Consider the following 19,166-nt stretch of genomic DNA (forward strand, 5'->3'; position numbering starts at 1 on the left):
CTCCGGTCGCTAGACGTGCTCTCGCGTAGCTCCGCCTTTCCTAGATCTACCCGCCTCGCAAGATGGCTGCGTTACTGCCGGGCCCGGAACCTTGGAACCGTGTGAGAATTCCTAAGGCGGGGAGCCGCACCGCAATGACAGTTCAGAACCCCGGCGCGACCCTTGGTGAGTGAGGCGCCGGGCGAGGATGGGGGAACGTTTCCGGAGGAGGCAGCCAGGCCGGGCCGGCGCACGTGGCGGGGGCGGTACCGGGACTTCCCGGGCCCGGGGGACGCTGGGAGAGGGCGCGGGGCACGTAGGGGTCGAGCGGTGCCAGCACTTTACTGGTGTAGCTCGTAGGGCCTCTGGCTTAGCAGTCGTTCATTGAACCAACTGTGCTAATGCAGGGCTTGGCTGGAGAGATGAAGGACTAAGGCTCAGCCGTGCGCTGAGGAGGCGGAGAGAGGTGGACTCAGCTGGTGCCTGGGAACAGTGCTGCCTGGGAACCCTTGTTCACCCGGGTCTTGGGAGTCTTGTTTACCCTTCCGTCCGTTTCCCCTTTCCGTCTTTTTCCTGACCCCTGCCCCCGAGAAGCGGTTGACGTCACCCAAGCACTGGGACTCAAACTGCGATCTTTTCGGACCGCTATCTGCTTATCTGTGAAATGGAGCTAGTCCTCCTCCTACTCACGGGGGCGTCGGGAATATCTAACGATGTAATGTAGGAGACAGTGCTCTGTAAACGACAGTGTTTTACCACCTAAATGGATGGTATTTGTTAGGGTGAAGGGCATATAGTAGGTAGGAGCCTGGCGCAGGAGCCAGGTTGTTTGGGTTTGAATACTAGCTCTACCCTTTGCTGGAGCTTGAGGGAGTTACTGAACCTTTCTGTGCCTCACTGATCTCACTTTCAAATGGAGATAAAAGTAGTACCTTCCTCATAGGACTGTTTTAGGGGGATGAAGGAGTTGATAATGTAGAGAAAGCATTTGGAACACTGCCTGGCATGGTAAATGAACATTCAAATGGTAGCTGTTACGAATGTTAAATACGTAGCTCGGGGGCCCAAGTGGGAGAATACAGTCAGTCATGGGTTCTTTGTTTCAGGTTGGGCTGGTGAAGCCCTTTCCTCATCCGTGTTTTCACTAGAGACAAACTAAAAACCATGACTTTAAGCTGCAAAAAGCCTAAAACAAAACAGAACAACACAATAAGGCGGATTGGACAAACTTGATTTAGATCATCACATCCCCTTTCCCATATATCCATCCTACACACTTCACAGATTATCCCATCTGTCCGTCCTACACACTTGACAGATTAATCTTCCCTCTTTCTCTATTCAGAAATTCTTTAACAATTCCTATTAGGCATGGGAAATTCACCAACTCACTACCCATCCCCGAGGCAGCCCATTCTGTCTTCAGATAGTTGTTGGGACAGTAAGAAAATTCTTGTTAGGTAGCAACCAGCCTTTACTTCCACCTGGAATGCTAGTGCTGCCTTTAGAGCCATAAATCACAGGAACTACATCTTACGGACTACTACAGATTTTCAGACTAGGAAGCATCTGCTGATGAGCACCGGTTGTTCAGTCAGGCGTTCATCAAATAATACGATTTCCAGTTACTGTGGTGGTTTTTCTTTTCTGAATATGTTTGTGTCTCTCTTAAAGTGATATCCAAACACAGAAGCCTTGATTTTGAAGACTATGAATTTATTCATTCTGTCTTGCTTTTGGGAATAGCAACATGGGGAGTTAGAGAATTATTACACTTGTAGTGACATGTGCCCCACCTCCAAGGTGGGGGCGTAAGTGTACACATGAGGCGTAAGTGTACACCAAATGACTGACAGCAAAGTATTCATATGAAAGATTATTAAACCATGATAAAATGCAATGTAAAGATACAACTTCTTGTTTAACAGATGTTCTCTTAATGATTTCCTGGACTTTATATCATCTGTTACCATTTTTCAACTTCTCTTATACTTGGAATCCTTATGTTCTTACAGTTGAGACAGATTACATTTGTTTTTGATTCCTTTAAAACAATTAAGGGAAGATGCTTTTTTTCAGTGTGTTTTTAATATAACATACTTAATGTAGAAATATGTACTAAATCTTATTAAATATTTCTGCTTCAGACCTTTGCATTGCAGCTGTAATTAAAGAATGCCATCTCGTCACACTGTCACTGAAGAGCCAAACCTTAGATGCAGAAACAGATGTGTTATGTGCCGTCCTTTACAGCAATCACAACAGAATGGGCCGCCACAAACCCCATTTGGCCCTCAAACAGGTGAGGAAGCCCGGTAGATGAGACCCAGCCTGTTCACTTGAAAATGTAGAGCACACTGCCACTTACTATTTTGCTATTTATGGAAATCTTGTGGAAATCTCAGTAAATCACTTGTGTTTTATAGGCCTATAGCCCACAGTTACATGTACGCTTTCTTTTTTTTCCTGAAAGCATTTCAGCATTTCAGAAAGTAATTTTTGTTAGAAAAGAAGTATATTTAGATTAATTCTTTCCCAGTCTTATTTCTAATGGGCAAATAAACATTTTCTTCATTATATACAATCTATAACAACAGTGCCTTTGCCCAGTGCAAAGATAAAGTGAGTTGAGCAAGACAAAATGTTGGACATTAAGAAACAGTTCCCTGGGCATAATCAAAATGCTGAAATACAAAAACAACAACAACAACAACAACAAAACTTGTCTACTTATTATGGGGTACATAATCTAATTGGTGGTATGTTAGAGTAAATGGATACATAGCAAGTTGTGATGTAAACTGGTTTCATGTAATGTCTGGAGCTTAAGACAAAATTGGACCCTCCAGCTCAGGGGCTACACCATAGAGTAGAGCCTCTTTTAAGCTGGCTTCCTGATATGCTCATTCATTCATTCACTTAATTCCGCAAGTATTTTCTAGAAGTTCAGAAGGCTATCCATTGTGTGACAGGGCTACCTTGCAAGTGTTTTTGAACTTTCTGTGTGCCAGGCACTCTGCTTAGTGCTGTGTATAGAGTAGTGAAAAAGATGGACATAGTCTCTAACCTTATAGATGCATGCTTTCTAGTTAGTTTTCCACCCCTCGTACTTAAAGCAAACAGCGTGAAGATTTCATCAATGAAAGATCTGGGATCATGGTCTTTCCCTAAATTTTCCATTCTAGGGTAGCTTTTATCTTTTTCGGAGTCTTTTTAATCCAAAAGCAAGCTTGCTAACCCTCCCAGTGAATGTATTTTTCCTTCCAGCTTCTGGGTTGTGAATAATCACCCCGTCATACAAATTTGCTGTTCTCTAGTCTCTCTCTTTTATATAGCTCTCCCATCCAGGCGGTCCGTAAGACCAAACTTCCTCTGCATCTGGTGCCCTCTTCAGTTCTGGCTGCCATTTTCCTCTTAGACCTCGTCAAATTTTAGTTGTCTTATTGTAGTAACTGATGGTTTCTCTTTCAGCTTTTCCTAAGCTCTGGCATATTCTAAATATTAAAACTAGGTTAATCATCTGAAAATACAACTTTGATTTTTAGTGGTTCTCCATTGTGTCCTGAGTAAAGACCAAACTTCTGGCCGGCACGGTGGCTCACGCCTCTCATCCCAGCACTTTGGAGACCGAGGTGGGTGGATCACGAGGTCAGGAGATCGAGACCATCCTGGCTAACACGGTGAAAACCAGTCTCTACTAAAAAATGCAAAAAATTAGCTGGGCGTGGTGGCGAGTGCCTGTAGTCCCAGCTACTTGGGAGGCTGAGGCAGGAGAATGGCGTGAACCCGGAAGGCAGAGCTTGCAGTGAGCTGAGATCATGCCACTGTACTCCAGACTCGGGGAGAGAGCAAGACTCCGTCTCAAACAAAAAAAAAAAGACCAAACTTCCTAGTTTGGCTTACAAGATCTGTGATCTGGCCTTTTCAGTCTTCTTAGTTCAGGCTTCTCTCTCACGTTCAGATAGATTATATTCCAGCCAACCTGTACTCTTAACAAACCTGCATGCTCACTGTGTGTGTTCCTACTTCTGAGTCTGCTTACCTGGTCCTATATGTTTAGAATGCCCAGCCTTTCCATGTCTGCCTGTTAAAGGCCTTCCTATCCTCTAAGTCCCGGCAGTGATAATCTATGTTATAGTACTCTCATTTTAAGTTGTGTTTTTCTGATTATTACTGAAGTTGCTTTTTTTTTTTTAAAATTCTTAGCTATTTGGGCCTCCTCTTTGTACTTCTCTTATAGCATTTAATATAGTCTGTGTTGTGGTAAAGTTATTTGTGTATATATTTTATATTCTGTGTGATCCCTGAGGTAGGAAACATGTTTTATGCTTATGTTACTGCTGCAGCTGCTATTACCACTTCTACTGCCTTACAACTGCTTAACATTTCACAGTTTACAGAGAACTTTCATGTAAGTACTAGAATCGGCCTGTCTCTAAATATTCCCCTAAGTGGAACACAGAAAATAGTTTTGATTCCTGTTCTGTGGAGTACATGTAGGGCATGCTGGGAGATAAAATGGTATTAGAAACTTCTGTATCTCTAGTTGCTAAAAATCTAGTAGTAAAGATAGGAAGACATGTAAAATATTTAATTAAATGCTGAAATAAAAACAGACCCTATTTAAAATTGCAGTCTTCTCAGCACTTCCTCTCTGCCTTATTTTTCTTCATAGCACTTAACACCACCTGCCATTTGTTGACTGCCTTTCTCTCCCAGCTATAGTGTAAGCTCCACAGGGCCAATGTATTTTGTCCCTTTTGTTTACCGCTATAATCCAGTTCTTAGAACAGTGTTCAGTAAGCACTCAATAGCATCTTTTATTTTTTTTTTAAAAAAAGGTAAGAGCCATGCATTGTACAGAATGCTGTAGGAATTCTGTAGTCCTCAGGAATACCACACAAAGCGCAGCATGGGACTGCATCTAGACAGATAAAAAAATTTGGATGGGCGTTGATACTGGCAATGAGAGTATCTTGCCAGAGCTTCTAGAAATTGAACCAAGGTTATGGATTCTGTTTTAACAATGGTTTTCAGAACAATGGAGGGAACAATCCTTGAATTCTTTGGTGTCAGCTCCTATCTTTTTCAGTTTTCAAGTGTGGACACCATCCTTTGAGGGAGGTATTGACAAACCAAGATGGTAAAGCACTTGGAAAACATAGTAAGTGAACTGTGGTTCAAAAGGAAACAAAGGGGAAAAAAATTCAAGAGAGAGAAGGGAGGAAGAGAGAAGATGCAGAGGAACATAAGGACAAGCTTCATCTACTCAAAGAATGTATTTGTTCAGTGATTGAAGCCAATCATTTTCCTCATCTCTGTGGTACTTTATAGACTGTTGAAATTTAGTAGTTAATTTGCTATCTTGTTTTAATAGTTTCACTATTAAAAATTGTGTTGTCGGCCGGGTGCGGTGGCTCACGCCTATAATCCCAGCACTTTGAGAGGCCAGGGTAGGCGGATCACAAGGTCAGGAGATCGAGACCATCCTGGCTAACACAGTGAAACCCTGTCTCTACTAAAAATACAGAAAATTAGCCAGGTGTGGTGGCGGGCACCTGTAGGCCCAGCTACTTGGGAGGCTGAGGCAGGAGAATGGAGTGAACCCAGGAGGCAGAGCTTGCAATGAGCAGAGATCGCACCACTGCACTGCAGCCTGGGTGACAGAGTGAGACTCTGTCTCTAAAAAAATAAAAATCATGCTGTCTCAGCAAAATTATAATCTTGAGAATAACCTATACTTGCTTTTGTCCCCTTTATAACATCAAGCTCATTGTGGCATATACTGATTTCTTAGGAGTCACCTGATTTTAAAAATGTGTTTGGCTGGATAAATTCCAAATTTGTAACCAGAAACAATTGCTTGCACTTTGAATTTCTCAACCCTGAAAAAAAATAAGGTATTCTGTGATATTTAGCATAGTTCCATTCTTTGAATATCTAGAACTGTTTGCTTTCCTGGTCATAATCAGTGACCCTGTCTGCATTACATACACATGAATTTGAGCTGCTCTTCTTCTTTCAGGTTGAGCAATGTTTAAAGCGTTTGAAAAACATGAATTTGGAGGGTTCAATTCAAGACCTGTTTGAGTTGTTTTCTTCCAAGTAAGTGGTCCAGTTGCTTTGTGATGTGGTGGGCTGGGAACTCAATGTCTTGTGATCTCCCTTTGGATTTCTCTATGCTTGGTGTTGGAATATAACCAATTATACCTCAGCTGTATAAAATTTGTTTTAACATGGGGCACCTGGTGTTTGTGGTACTCTTCTGTTATTGATCTGTGGGAGTGACTGGTGTGACGTTGAAATCTGGGTCATGGTAGATTATATTAAAACATCAGAGGGCTGTTATTGCCCATAACTTTATCTCACATTGAACTTAAAGCAAGTCTTCACTTGAAAACTGCTATAGAAATGCTTTATACTTAAAAATGAAAGTAAAGGGAGCTTGCAGATAGCTGAACATGTGAAGGGTTGCCCAGGGAGGACGTGGAAACTCTGTGCTTCTGCCATACCTTGCTCTATGCATCTCTTTATTTCAGTCCTTTGTCATATCCTTTAACTTGTAAATGTAAAAAAAAACCACCTTTTTTTTTAAAGTGAAAGTAATCACTTTTTCTATTTTTTTCAAGTGAAAATCAGCCCTTAACTACCAAAGTGTGTGTTGTCCCCAGTCAGCCAGTGGTGGAGTTGGTGTTGATGAAGGTTTTGGGAGCCTGCAAGTTGTTACTCCGCTTGTTGGACTGCTGCTGCAAAACATTTCTGTATCCTGGAATATCTTAAATACACCTTCGTTTGAATTGGAATTGTTTGGATATTTTTGACAGTATTTTTATTTGAAAGCTAACACTCTGTAGGAGTTACAATCTACAGGAATTCTTAACCTTCGCTTCTTGGCCTTCTTTTCTCAGGAATTGCCTGATGCAGCCATTGCCAGAGACTGCCTGTCAACTGTTCAGCATGTATTATCCTAAGAGCATTGACAGCTAGAAATTCTTAATCTTAGAAACTAAACTTTAAGAACTAAATTTAATAATGGGAGCTCTAGCAGAGTGTTTATTACCATATTTTAAAGATTTAAATTCTTAAATAGAACGTGTTTTAAGGCTTTAATACCTTTAAGAAAATTCTCTTTACTTCCAATATATTTCTTAATTCATGATTGTAACTTACAAAACCCACATTACTTTGATTTTGTTTTCTACCTTAAATTGATTTTCCAGTTTGACTGTGAAACATCTAGGTTTGCAAGAGTTCATTATTTTAAACCTTGTGATGGTTGGGCTGGTGAGCAGATTATGGTATGTACACACCTCTGACATCCTTCATTTCTTTCTCATCTCTTTTCAGCCTAGATTTCTTATTAGTACTTTTCAAACTTATTTTCCTATGGGGTTACGGGAGGTGCAGGTATTCTCTGTCTTGATTTGATCAGAGTTTTTTGGGGGTAGATTGGGAAGCTGAGTGCTAATGGCTATGTCAAAGGAGTAGGCTTTGTATCTCAATCCACGAAATCAGCCCAACACTGAACAACTAAAAAAATTGGGAGTGACTGGTGTCACATTGAAATCTGGGTCATGGTAGGTTGTAGTGAAACATCAGTGGGCTTTTATTGAACATTAAAAAAATTAATGCCTACGACAGGGAATTGCAGTAATAAAAAATTGTTAGCAGTAGTCATATTACAACAGGCCATTTAAAATGATGCTATTCCTGGGCTGGCTATATCACTTGATTCTTTCTGTCACTTGGTTTCTAATTTTTAATGGCAATGATAAATGCAGTTTTTGACTTATGTACTAGCCTCTTTTCTTCCATCTCAAACACCACTGCTTTTTTGAGCATATTTGGTTGATGTATGCTGGTAATATTTGCTAACTAAGAGACATTCTTTTGCATGTCTCTCAGTACATATTGTGAAACTGATCTGATGGATAATTAGAATTTGTCCGTATCTGTAAGAAGGCCTGTTTTGGGCCATTTCAAGCAATTAAGATTATTAGCTCTAATAAGAATATAAGAAAACATTGGATGGGGAAAAGAAAAAAAGTGTTTGTGTTTAGAGATTGAAAACTTTGCTTTGATATCTTAACCTGGATATCTCAAATACTATTTCCTATTGTTTTATTATGATTATAATTATTCTACTCAGAGAATCAGAGGTAACTGATTACTAATCATTATTTTAAAATGCTAAACCTTTGATACTCTTTTCTGTAATGAAAATAGCTCTAATTTTTGCTGATTATAATACATGCCTGTTTTAAGAAATTTAAAAAGAAAAATGTGAAGAACCTGAAATTTGCCTAAAATCTCAACATCTACTACACTTAAGACTTTGATATGCATCCTTTTGTACATTTCTCCATGTAGTACTTTTTGAATATGTATATTTTTTTCCTGGTAGACTATCCTACAGTTTTTTGAGTAACATTTTATACTTGGATTTTTCTGTTGGGATGGACTAATCTGGCTGTTTGCAAGTGTGCACCATAGTATTTTTTATCTGTACTGGAGGACCTTGATAGCCCTTTATTTTCAGCTTTCAGTCTTGCAGTTTATTATGTAATCTGCAAATTGTAATTACTGGTTAATTAATGAGCTCCTATTTCTTTCTCTAGGGTTCTCTATAAAGGTGTTTTAAAAAGGTTGATTTTGTTATATGAGCCTTTGTTTGGATTGCTTCAAGAGGTCTCTAGGATTCAACCAATGCCTTACTTCAAAGATTTTACCTTCCCTTCTGATATCACTGAATTTTTAGGACAGCCATATTTTGAAGCCTTTAAGAAAAAAATGTCTACAGCTTTTGCAGCTAAAGGAGTAACTAAATTGCTAAATAAACTGTTTTTAATGAATGAGCAGTCACCAAAAGCCAGTGAGGAAACCTTACTTGGAATTTCCAAAAAAGCTAAACAAATAAAGATCAATGTACAGAATAAAGTGGATCTTGGACAGCCAGTAAAGAATAAGAGAGTCTTCAAAGGTAATTTGCTTTGATACAGCACATACTCTAGTAAAACAAACAAACAAAAAAAATAAAAGGAAACCTTTTGAAAGTAATAGGCATTGCATAGAAGAAAATTCAACATCTCATATCTTAATTTTGACTTACATTGATTATCTATAGAGACGTATGATAATACCTGTGCTTTCTAAGCTTGAGTACTTTATTTGTTCCTGTAATTGCTTCCTAGTTATTTGCTTGCTTTATTCCTTTATTTATTTTGTGGTAATTTGGCAAGAAATGTCATGCACTTAAGAATTTGTTGTAGATTTGAAAATAGTATGCCTAAGGTTTTGTATCTGCAATTTTTCCACCTCCACAGAAAAGTCATCAGAATTTGATGTGAGGGCTTTCTGCAACCAGCTGAAACACAAAGCTACTCAGGTTTGTCTGGCTTCATTAAATTTAGCTTATGATTTCTGCTAATTTGTAGAGGATGCTTTTTACCAAGGGCAGAGATTGAATCTTCTCATTTTATCCCCAGCTCTAAGCTTAGTGCCTTCTTAGTTGTCGAAATATTTTAGTAGGAGTTTCTCTAGAATTTTAAAGTAACTGTAAGATCTGTTGTTAAGTATGGATTGTACTGCAGCTTAAGAGTATCGGCTTTGCAGTCAGATGGTTGGTTTGAGTCCTGGCTTTGGTACTAGCTGTGTGACCTTCTGTGAGTTTCCTGATCTCTCCGTTCCTCTATTTTGTAATAGTAATATGTGCCTCATAGGGTTGTGCTAGTTTTAATGCATGTAAAGCGTTCGGCAGTCTGGGGCATGGTAAGCATTTAATTGGAGTTAGATGTTATTAGCTACTGTCATTTTGGTCATCATCCTCATCATTTTGTCATGAAGCTATTCCTTTACTCTTGTTGAGGTTCAAGTTTTAACATGATTGATTGATGTCTGTAAATTCTGTTTGTTCTGGACCTAGCAGCATATAAGTACATCAGCATTACTGTTTTACTCAGTAACTTGACTTTTTGTTTTTAACCCTGTCTTTGCAAAATGTCTTTACTTCTGATATTTTTTATGGGTTAGTTTACTTCTTTTATTTAAGAATTCTTAAGCATACTTTCTTGAACTCTAAGGACTCCAGCTTCCATTGATGTTCTGTCTAATTCATGAATTCAGAGTGAGGAGTAATACTTTCTGTGCCAGGCATTGTTCTAAGTGCTTTTATATGCACGAAGTCATGTAATTATATCACAGAAGCTCTGTGAGGTGGGCATGCTTATTACCATTTTCATATTTCAGATGGGGAAATTGAGGCATAGAAAGGCCAAGAAACTTGGCCACATAGTGAATAAATGGCAGAGCTGCGATTTGAATGCAGGCAGTATGGTTTCATAGTCTGTCTTCTTTACCATTCACCAGTCCCCAGAATAGTTTTTCAACAGTATCTCAAGAACTGCGGTGCTTTGTGAGCCTTGAAACTTCTGCAGCCTGTGCCCCTGTTTGTAGGTGACTGGCTTTGAAGTTGGTGGGTCAGGATCCCTCTTATTCAAGACTAATTGCTACTATATTTTTAGCAAATAGCACTAACTTGCTTAGCTTTTAAAGTAAACTACTTCTGTTGATCACCAAACATAAACTATTGACATGGGTCACCAAACATAGAATATTTATGTTAAAACTTTTTCTACTTCTGTAAAAGTGCCTTTTGAGTGTAAGAAATTTGGAAGAAGGTAAGCTTTGAATGAATGATAGAGCAGATCATCTCGTAGGCAGCATATTTTCATAAAGAAATAGTAAACGTTAGTAAAATCCAAATGTGACTTGGTATAGAAAGAAGGGGTTGAAGAAGTAAAGTTGCCTTGTCAGAGATGGTTGAAGTAGAATTGGAAGTGTTGCTCGGTTGAGCATTTTTAACAGATACTCAGCAGGCATTAACTGATTAATGGTCTTATTCTGCTGGGCGCTCTGCAGGGCCCCATATTTTCCCTGTTTTCAGAAACATTTCTAAATTGAGGAGGTTTGCTCAGGATATGGAAATAAGTGAAAAACGAATTGTGATATTCTGTTGGTATAGAGGAGAGGGGCCTTCCAGTGATCCCCAACCCTCTGCAATTAGGCTTTGACCAGTATTTAATCATGTGGGGTTTTATTGTTGTGTATGTGAGATATGTGTGTTAGAATATTTATGTTAGCTTTCCTATGTCAGTCTAACTCAGCTGCAGATGGGACCTGTCCTGGTACAGAGGGAGAACAAAACAACTTGTATTTGGAGCAGTGGAGAAAAATTCAGTTTTTAAAGACATAAGGAAAGCTTATTGAGCAAAAAAATTTCCTTGAAGACTGACAAGTTATTTTTTTAATTTTTAGTTTTTGTGGGTACGTAGCAGGCATATATATTTATGGGGTACATAAGATATTTTGTTACAGGCATACAGTGCATAATAATCACAGGGTAAATGGGGTATCCATCACTTCAAGCATTTAGGGACTGATAATTCTAATTTTTAAATTTTGATTATAAGCTAACTTTCCCTGTTGTCATATAATTACACGCCGGTAACATGTCCAATATATTTTTCTCATGTTTTCACGTTTCAGGAGACCAACTTTGATTTTAAATGTTCTCAATCCAGATTAAAGACAACCAAGTATTCTTCTGAGAAAGTGATAGGAGCTCCTCATGCCAAAGGTTTTGTGCAAAGATTCCGAGAGGCTGAGTCCTTCACACAACTTTCTGAAGAAATCCAGATGGCAGTTGTATGGTGCAGGAGCAAAAAACTCAAGGCTCAGGCCATTTTTCTGGGTAACAAACTTCTTAAAAGCAACCGGCTTAAACATCTGGAAGCTCAAGGTACTAGGTAGGTATATTGCAAAAATTATGTTCCTTTACTTTTTCCGTTGTCGTTATCAGTAAAAGTGTATATTCAGGTCACTTTTCTTTAAAATGTGATGTCCAGCAGCCGCAGTGGGGCTAAATTGGGATGTACTCAAACTGCAGTTCCATTTGCTGCTTTTGTTGTAAGAGCAAAACTGTATCATTGGAGAAGGAAGATAAACAGGTGAATTGGGCCTCAGTCATTTATGCTCTTCATCATGTCCATCTGCTCGTTCAGGAACGGTTAAGAATGTCTGGTGTGCTGGGCCTGAGGGTACAACTGCATGAAGACATGACTTGGTCTTCAGGGAGCTCAGGGTCTTCTGGAAAGGCGGCGCTTCTGCAGATAGCTTCAGCGCAGTGCAGTGGGATAAGGGCATGAGGCAGAAGCAGAAGGTGCCTGCCTCCCATGAGGCCCACACAAGACTGCTGGGGCCTTGTACTGTTTGTATCAGCTGGACTCTCTATATTTCTTTTCTGCGATTTTTATATTCAGAACTGTTTCAGGGTGCTTATCTTTGCTTGTGAACCAGTATTGCATGAAGTATTACATGAAGTTAGACATTAGACACTTCAGGGCTTAGTGGTAATGATTTCAAACACAAATAGGTATTAAGAGCCTATTCCACCTTCACAGAGGCAATTTTCTGATTTGTTTTTTATTGTATTCTTTAAGAAATATCCTGTGCATGCCCCGTAATTTCTTATCCATAGTTATAGAGCTATTCAGGGATTTAAAATTAGTTCCTGGGGAGGAAGCACATATTAAAAATGTTGTTAAATTTTCTTTTGAAGTTTACAGAAAATATATTCCTGTTTCAGAAAAAAATTAGTATACAGTGAGGGTTTTGTAACACATTTTGATTAAAAGCGACAGGAAAAATAAAGTGCTTGAGGGGTTTTTACATTGAGATGGGTCCCCTAAAGGTGTGTAATAATCTAAAAGTCCTATGGCTGGAAACGCAGCCTGAGATGGAGAGAAGCATTCTGTTTAAAATTGGGTTTAAAATCAAGGGTAGATGAGGCAGAGGTAACAACTAAAAGTTAATGAGAAGAGTGGCAAACTGGTGTTTATTGGTTAAACTATTACTCAGTACTCACCAGATATGGTGCTTCTTCATATACTGCCCTGTTTTGCTGTTTCATTAATATACTTGTAGTAAACTTCATAATTTATTTAATGCCCATAATAACACTGTGAGGTAGACAGTATTATTCCCATTTCATAGATGGGTAAATGGAGGATTTTGCTCAAGGCATTAGATGTGGAACTCAGTTCAGGCCCTCTGTTTTCCTTTCAACTCTGAAGTACACCCACCTTCTTCCCACTTAAAAGCCACTGCTTATAGTAAGATAAGAAAATGGTTTGGAAGCAAAGATCATGATTTATTATAATGGGCTTCCTCAAAGTTTTATATCCATGCCCATCTTTTAAAATCTATCACAAACAGTGAAACAATTCAGTAAGACACTGATGAACCTTGTGGCAGTGTACCCTGTGTGGAAGCAAAACACCTAAAATGATCAGCTGTTTGATTTCTGAATTTCCAAACTTGAAGATGACATATGAATCATAATTAGGGTAGCTTAAGGCTGTCAGTGTGTCTGGGCCAGAAGCCCTGTCTTCACATTCTCCTATAAACTTCTCTTAGCCTTTATTCCTTTTTCCTTGTTCATTTCCTGCTACAGCATGAAGCTGATTATCCAGATTCAGATTAATATGTACTGGCAGATTTTTTCATTTGTGATGTTTCCTCATGTCTACTCATTACATTATGAACAGATTTAGCAGTTATGAGGGAAATGCTCTAAAAGTACAGGGGTATCTCACCATTCAGCGAATTACTAGCGGCTGTACTTTTGAGAGTTTGAAAGCAAAATGGGGACACATTCGTCTACACTTCAATCAGAGGGCATTTGTGCTCTGAAAAAAACAGACTTGGGGGTGAAACGTTTTTCAATGTGGTTCTGGGATTGTACACAGGCATAGGACTTGTATATAAATTGTGTATTTTCCTTTTCAGTTGGTAAAGAATGGTCTTCTGCATCTTAAGCCCTGATTTTTCCTCTCTCTGTCTTTTAAAGTTTGCCAAAGAAACTAGAGTGCATAAAAACGTCTATTTGCAACCACCTTCTTCGTGGCTCAGGTATCAAAACTTCAAAGCATCATCTGAGACAGAGAAGATCACAGAATAAATTTTTATGGAGACAAAGTAGACCACAGAGAAAGTTGCAGTCGACTCTTTTAAGGGAAATTCAGCAGTTCTCTCAAAGGACTCGGAAGACTGCTGCAGATACCAGTGCTAAGTGGAGACTCTCACACTGTACTGTGCATAGAACTGATCTCTACCCTAACAGTAAGCAGCTCTTGAATAGTGGAGTTTCAATGCCTGTCATACAAACTAAGGAGAAAATGATGCATGAAAATCTTAGAGGCATCCATGAAAATGAAACTGATTCGTTGACAGTGATGCAAATAAATAAAAACAGTACATCAGGAACCATTAAGGAGACAGATGACATTGATGATATTTTTGCTTTAATGGGAGTTTAGGTGTTCATATGTGAGAATTTTAAGTGATTAACAAGGCTAGTTCAGTGTTCTAAGTAGAACTGCTAAGATCTGGAAGTACCACCTGGACTCACAGAGGAGCTGCTTTTGTGCAGCATTGCACAGGAGTTCAGTTCAGTTCAGTCTACATATAAAGTACCACTGTGTCATTTCATCAACAAGTATTTCTTTTTGGTTTCAACTACATGCCAGGTGTTAATATGAAAAATCTGCCACAGCCTACCCTTGAGAAGCAGATGTAATTCCTTGAGGCCAGTAAGTCTCTGAAAAACTGAATAATTTTATGACTTACTGGGCAATTTAATAATCGTTTGCAAAAACCATTGTGTCTTGAGGTAAATGAGGAGGGAGGGTGGGGCATAGCAAGGAAACACCTGAAAGGTCACTTTGGCCTTAATTGGTTCCATTGTACACAGGTCCACCTCTGAATACTGGTTTGTAGCTCCTGACAGTTATGCTGTCTTGTAAGTTGGAATTGATCATCAAGGTTTGCCACTGCTTGTATTACCAGGGACTGGTTACAACCATTATTTCTCTTCATTTGCTCAGCTTATTTCATATTGAAGTGCGTTTGGAGTTCTCCAGGAGGTTTTAATTGTATTTATTTGGCTACCAGTGATTGATTCCAAATAAATCTTTCTACAAAAAGGATATAAGGTGGTTTATGGTTACATATGAAATATAACAGGGTAACAGGTAGAGAAAATAAAATGAAAATATCAGGTTAGGAGACACAAAGTAGACCCAGGAATGAGGCTAGAACATTTATAATTTGGTGTTGATGCTGTCATCTGATAGGGGATGTTGCTCATACTGTTGCTCTGAGGGAGTACATCTTGAGTATTTTCAAATAATGATGTGAAGTTTGAGGTAGGTATCTTTCCACTGTTCTCCTTTACTAGAATTAGGTTATTAAGCTTCTCTAGTGGCCTTAACTTTTGTTACACAGAGATTTAAAGAAAACCAAAGCAGTACCTCAGTTATGTATTGCATCCTTCTTTTCCTCAGCCACCCTATCGTAACAAGTTATTTCCCTTCCATTCTTTATTTGGCTTTGTTCTTTCCCTGTCTGCCTTCTGCATTTTCTCAGTTATCTACCAGTGGTTCTCAAACTTTAGACTTTTTGAGAATCGCCTGGTGGGTTGCTAAAAGATGCAGATTAGTCCTTTCCTAGAGACTTATAAACAGGGGCCAGAAATCTGTATTTTTAACACGGAGCCCACGTGATTTTGATCCAGGTGGCCCCAAATCCAGTTACGTAAACACTGCTTTAGCTTCTCTCCTGAAGCCTTGTTAAGTAAACTGGTTTAATCTTTAATCTCTAGTCACTTTTCATGTTCCTTTTGGCTTCCTACCAAGTGGTAGTATCCATTTAGTGCTTTAAAATATGGATAATACCAAGGAGATTTCATTCCAGACAAATCTAGAAATGGCCATTAGCTTCTAAGTGTCCTTGTGTTCAGTATGTTTCCTTTACCTATTGGGAAATGGAAGCTAAATTCGTGAGAGAACTGGTGTATAGCTTTGTGGACCATAGGGCTTATTTGCTGAGAGTTGTCTATATTCATGCACCCAGTCCCCTAAGTAGCCTTTTTTAAGACTTCATGTAACTGATTCAGAAAAAAACTCCCAGTCTTTTAAGACTTCATTTAGCTGATTCAGAAAAAAACTCCCTGGGAATTAGGAGATTTAAGGTTCAGTCTTGCTGCTTCTACTTGCATGTGGCTTCACTGAGCTAGTCAGTTTCCCCTGGCTTAGGTTTCTGGATTTGACGTGGATTTTTTTTTTTTTCAAGAATGAAACTTTTATAGCTGAAACAAACTTTGGAGCTTATCTTTCATTGGAAAAACCAGGGAGGTTCAGTGAGTTAAGGACAATACAGCATGGACTGGACTACACCACTCTAGCATTTGTTTCCAAATTCATTCATGTTCTTTTGGAGTATCTTCATCTCCTCATTTTCCTGTCTTCTGCCCTTTACTATTCTGTAAAAATGGCAAAAAAGCTTCACATGTGTACACAAAATGACAATGTGTATTTTATAAGGAATTTAGTATTCTATATCAGTTAGTTTTTCTAAATAAATCGAAATATTTATCATTTTAAAAAATGCAATCTAAAGTATACCAAACTGTAACTTACCTAGTGAGATTAGAAACTATTGTCAGGGTCATCGTAGTGAATTATTATTATTACTACTTTTGAGACAGAGTCTTGCGCTCTTGCCCAGGCTGGAGCACAGTGGTATGATCTCAGTTCACTGCACCCTCCACCTCCTGGGCTCAAGCTATTCTCCCACCTCAGCCACCTGAGTAGCTGAGACTCCAGGCACCACCCTGCCCTGGCTAATTTTTTAAAAACTGTGTGTAGAGATGGGGTTTCACCATGTTGCTTAGGCTGGTCTGAAACTCCTGGACTCAAGGGATCTGCCCACTTTGGTCTGCCAAAATGCTAGGATTACCCACATCCTAGCACCAACTTTATCACTTCTGATGGCATTAGGACACACAGGCCATTTATAAGACCAGTGTTTGAGACCTCGTGTGTGTCACTTCAAAGCCTCTTGGCCTTCATACTAAAGTCACTGCTGTGGTAACCACTTTCAAGTAGGGCTGAACCTTGCCTCTTGCTCTGGGGACGGCTCACTTCCTGCCCCTGGGCTTCTCAACAGCTGCAGGAACTGCCTAGCACTTGGGTATGTACAACCCAGAAGAGGTGTGGGGTTACCCCATCCCCTCCTCAAAGAAATTCAGAGGCACAGTGTGAGGATAACTTCCATCTTGGATGCTAATCTACCATGTTGACTTCTGATAACCAGTTCCAGGAATGCCTCTAAGATTTCTACTTTTACCTATTAAAAGAACACACACTCACTGTAAATCCTGGCAAATTATAGGCTATGTTGCAAACAGCGTTCTTGCCTTTCCCTGAGGAGTTGACTTCAGTGTCTCACATGTTCCTTCTGAAGCATGTAAACCCTTTTCTCTATGTCATATAAGCCCTGGGTCGGGAGTAACTGCGGGGATCCACTGTCTCGTCACTGCCTGAGACATGGCTTCTGTGCATAAGTCCCTATTAAATGTTTCTTTCTGACACAATGGATTTGTCGGCCTCTTTCTTTGGCATCTCAGCACCCTCAGTCTTTGGGGATAGGTTGCATAGACCTGCTCACTGTAGAACACATATTTCCTAAGACTTGTCATAAGTTCCCTCAAGATCTAGCACTAGTGCCTACGTTTTGGCTAACTCAATGAATATGTCGTTAATAGGCCTGTCTTGTTTCATTTTGCCACTGTTTCCTGGGATCACTTCCCAAATTTACATATGTAAGCTTTTGGCTCAGGCTCTGCTTATAGGAGAACCAAGGATAAATCAAAGCAGTAAAGTAACACTGACAGACAAAAAGATGACTTCCAAGATAACTCTTTTGTTACTATATATTTTATGAATCTCTATATTAAAAAAATCTTTTTTCTGGCTGAAAACATTCCGGGTTAGATTAGACCAATTCCATCAACTATACAACTGACAATATATTCAGATTATTTTCTGAAAAAAAGCCATGAAGTTGGTTTATAGCTTTAATTAATTTTTTATCCAGCAATACAGCTATAACCTTTTAATACTCAGCTTTACTTTGAAAAGCTAAGCCACTTATATGAATAGGTCAGTGGCACCTTCACAAAAATCTTTTCTATTACCTTTAGTTCAAAGGCTTTATCTTTCCATTCTGAATTTTAAATGTAGCTGTCTAAACTGTCCCATCAGCTTTTTTCTCTTGCCTTTTGCAAATTAGTTTTCTCACTTAAAGCTATTTTTGTTTTTTGCTTTTTCACTAGTGAAAATGTTACTTCCCCCGTGAAAGGTCATTTCCTGTAATCTACCTGTGAATTTTGCTATATTTCTTTGTTGGTTTGGCTTTACAAATATGTAGCTGTCTTCTCACATGTTACCTGCTGTAAAACCATTTTACTCTTAATAGCTTTCAAGGTTACAATAACATAAATTTCAGAGAAATCAAGTAAGTTGCCCAAGATCCAACATATATAATAAACATCAGAACTGGAACTTGAATTCTGTTCTTTCGGTTGTTTCCAACATGGACTAACACATTTTATCAAGAATGTTTTCAATATTCAAATAAGGACTCAAAAAAATAGGCTTACATAGTAACATTTATCCATCAACTTACCTATCGATGCTTAACAGAAAAGCAGCCCCCCTTTTACCTGGCCCATATTAACATTAAAAAAAAAAGAAATACACGTAGTAGACATATTCTTCAAAAGACAAAAGCCCAATAAAATGTCAAACCCTTCTCTACATAGTTTTAACAGGTTTTCATTTTATGGCTGTGCTCTTGCTCGTCAGTTTGTTAAAACAGGGGAATCAGCTAGTAGCTGTTCTAATGAACACCATAATTCAATTACTTATAAACTTTTTTCCCCCCAGGCGCAAATTCTTGTTTTAAAGCTGAAGTTATCCTCCTGGAAGTTACAGATGCCCGACATTTAAAACAATGTTGGAATTCTTCTAGGTATTTAACTCCAGTTAGCATAAAGCTTCTTTTTTTTTTTTTTTGAATCTTCAGCTAAACTGAGAATCGTTAGTCAAGATTTCCTGTTACACTGGCTATAAAGCTTCTCAACAGATGGATTCCAGAAAAGGTCACAGAGCTGTGAAAGGAAAAGAAAAAAATAATTTTCTTCCTTTCCTCAGAGATAACATCTGAATTCATCAACTTAAAAAAATTTGCAAATTCTTATGATTTCATGTATGAAAGCAGAACATCTT

At 38.9% G+C, this 19,166-nt stretch overlaps 2 protein-coding genes and 1 long non-coding RNA gene across 12 annotated transcripts in view; 1 reads left to right on the forward strand and 2 right to left on the reverse strand.

Annotated features, from left to right (window-relative positions):
* LOC126947796 (uncharacterized) overlaps window positions 1-78 on the reverse strand; it is a 105,071-nt gene extending 104,993 nt beyond the window's left edge. For all 3 annotated transcript variants that reach the window (XR_007723199.1, XR_007723200.1, XR_007723198.1), the window contains exon 1: window positions 1-78. This is a non-coding gene — a long non-coding RNA (uncharacterized LOC126947796).
* NEPRO (nucleolus and neural progenitor protein) lies at window positions 63-14,956 on the forward strand. Of its 7 annotated transcripts, none has more exons than XM_050778824.1 (9): window positions 63-165; window positions 2,127-2,281; window positions 6,005-6,084; window positions 6,609-6,740; window positions 7,200-7,277; window positions 8,598-8,959; window positions 9,303-9,364; window positions 11,524-11,783; window positions 13,886-14,956. In XM_050778824.1, the coding sequence occupies exons 1-9, from the start codon at window positions 63-65 to the stop codon at window positions 14,352-14,354; spliced, it is 1,701 nt and encodes a 566-aa protein (XP_050634781.1). In that variant the 3' UTR covers window positions 14,355-14,956. The 7 variants fall into 7 exon arrangements, with proteins under 7 accessions (XP_050634781.1, XP_050634788.1, XP_050634785.1 ...); XM_050778828.1 differs by lacking the exon at window positions 63-165 and adding an exon at window positions 348-445; XM_050778826.1 differs by lacking the exon at window positions 63-165 and adding an exon at window positions 454-699.
* Window positions 11,937-19,166, reverse strand: part of GTPBP8 (GTP binding protein 8 (putative)) — a 17,343-nt gene continuing 10,113 nt past the window's right edge. The window contains exon 6 of one of the 2 annotated variants that reach the window (XM_050778834.1): window positions 11,937-12,547. In XM_050778834.1, the coding sequence (XP_050634791.1) occupies window positions 12,541-12,547 (7 nt within the window). In that variant the 3' untranslated portion in view covers window positions 11,937-12,540. Of the gene's footprint in view, window positions 12,548-18,529; window positions 19,049-19,166 lie in introns of those variants that run through there. The other variant, XM_050778833.1, reaches the window with a different exon arrangement.

This window comes from Macaca thibetana, chromosome 2 (genome assembly GCF_024542745.1).
Source record: "Macaca thibetana thibetana isolate TM-01 chromosome 2, ASM2454274v1, whole genome shotgun sequence".
NCBI lineage: Eukaryota > Metazoa > Chordata > Mammalia > Primates > Cercopithecidae > Macaca > Macaca thibetana.

Bases quoted from the DNA above. Each gene is read 5' to 3' on its own strand.
- NEPRO (XM_050778824.1), top strand. From the start codon at position 63: ATGGCTGCGTTACTGCCGGGCCCGGAACCTTGGAACCGTGTGAGAATT. The intron at 6,085-6,608 runs GTAAGTGGTCCA...ATTTTTTTCAAG, and splicing joins TTTGAGTTGTTTTCTTCCAA to TGAAAATCAGCCCTTAACTA. The intron at 8,960-9,302 runs GTAATTTGCTTT...CCACCTCCACAG, and splicing joins GAATAAGAGAGTCTTCAAAG to AAAAGTCATCAGAATTTGAT.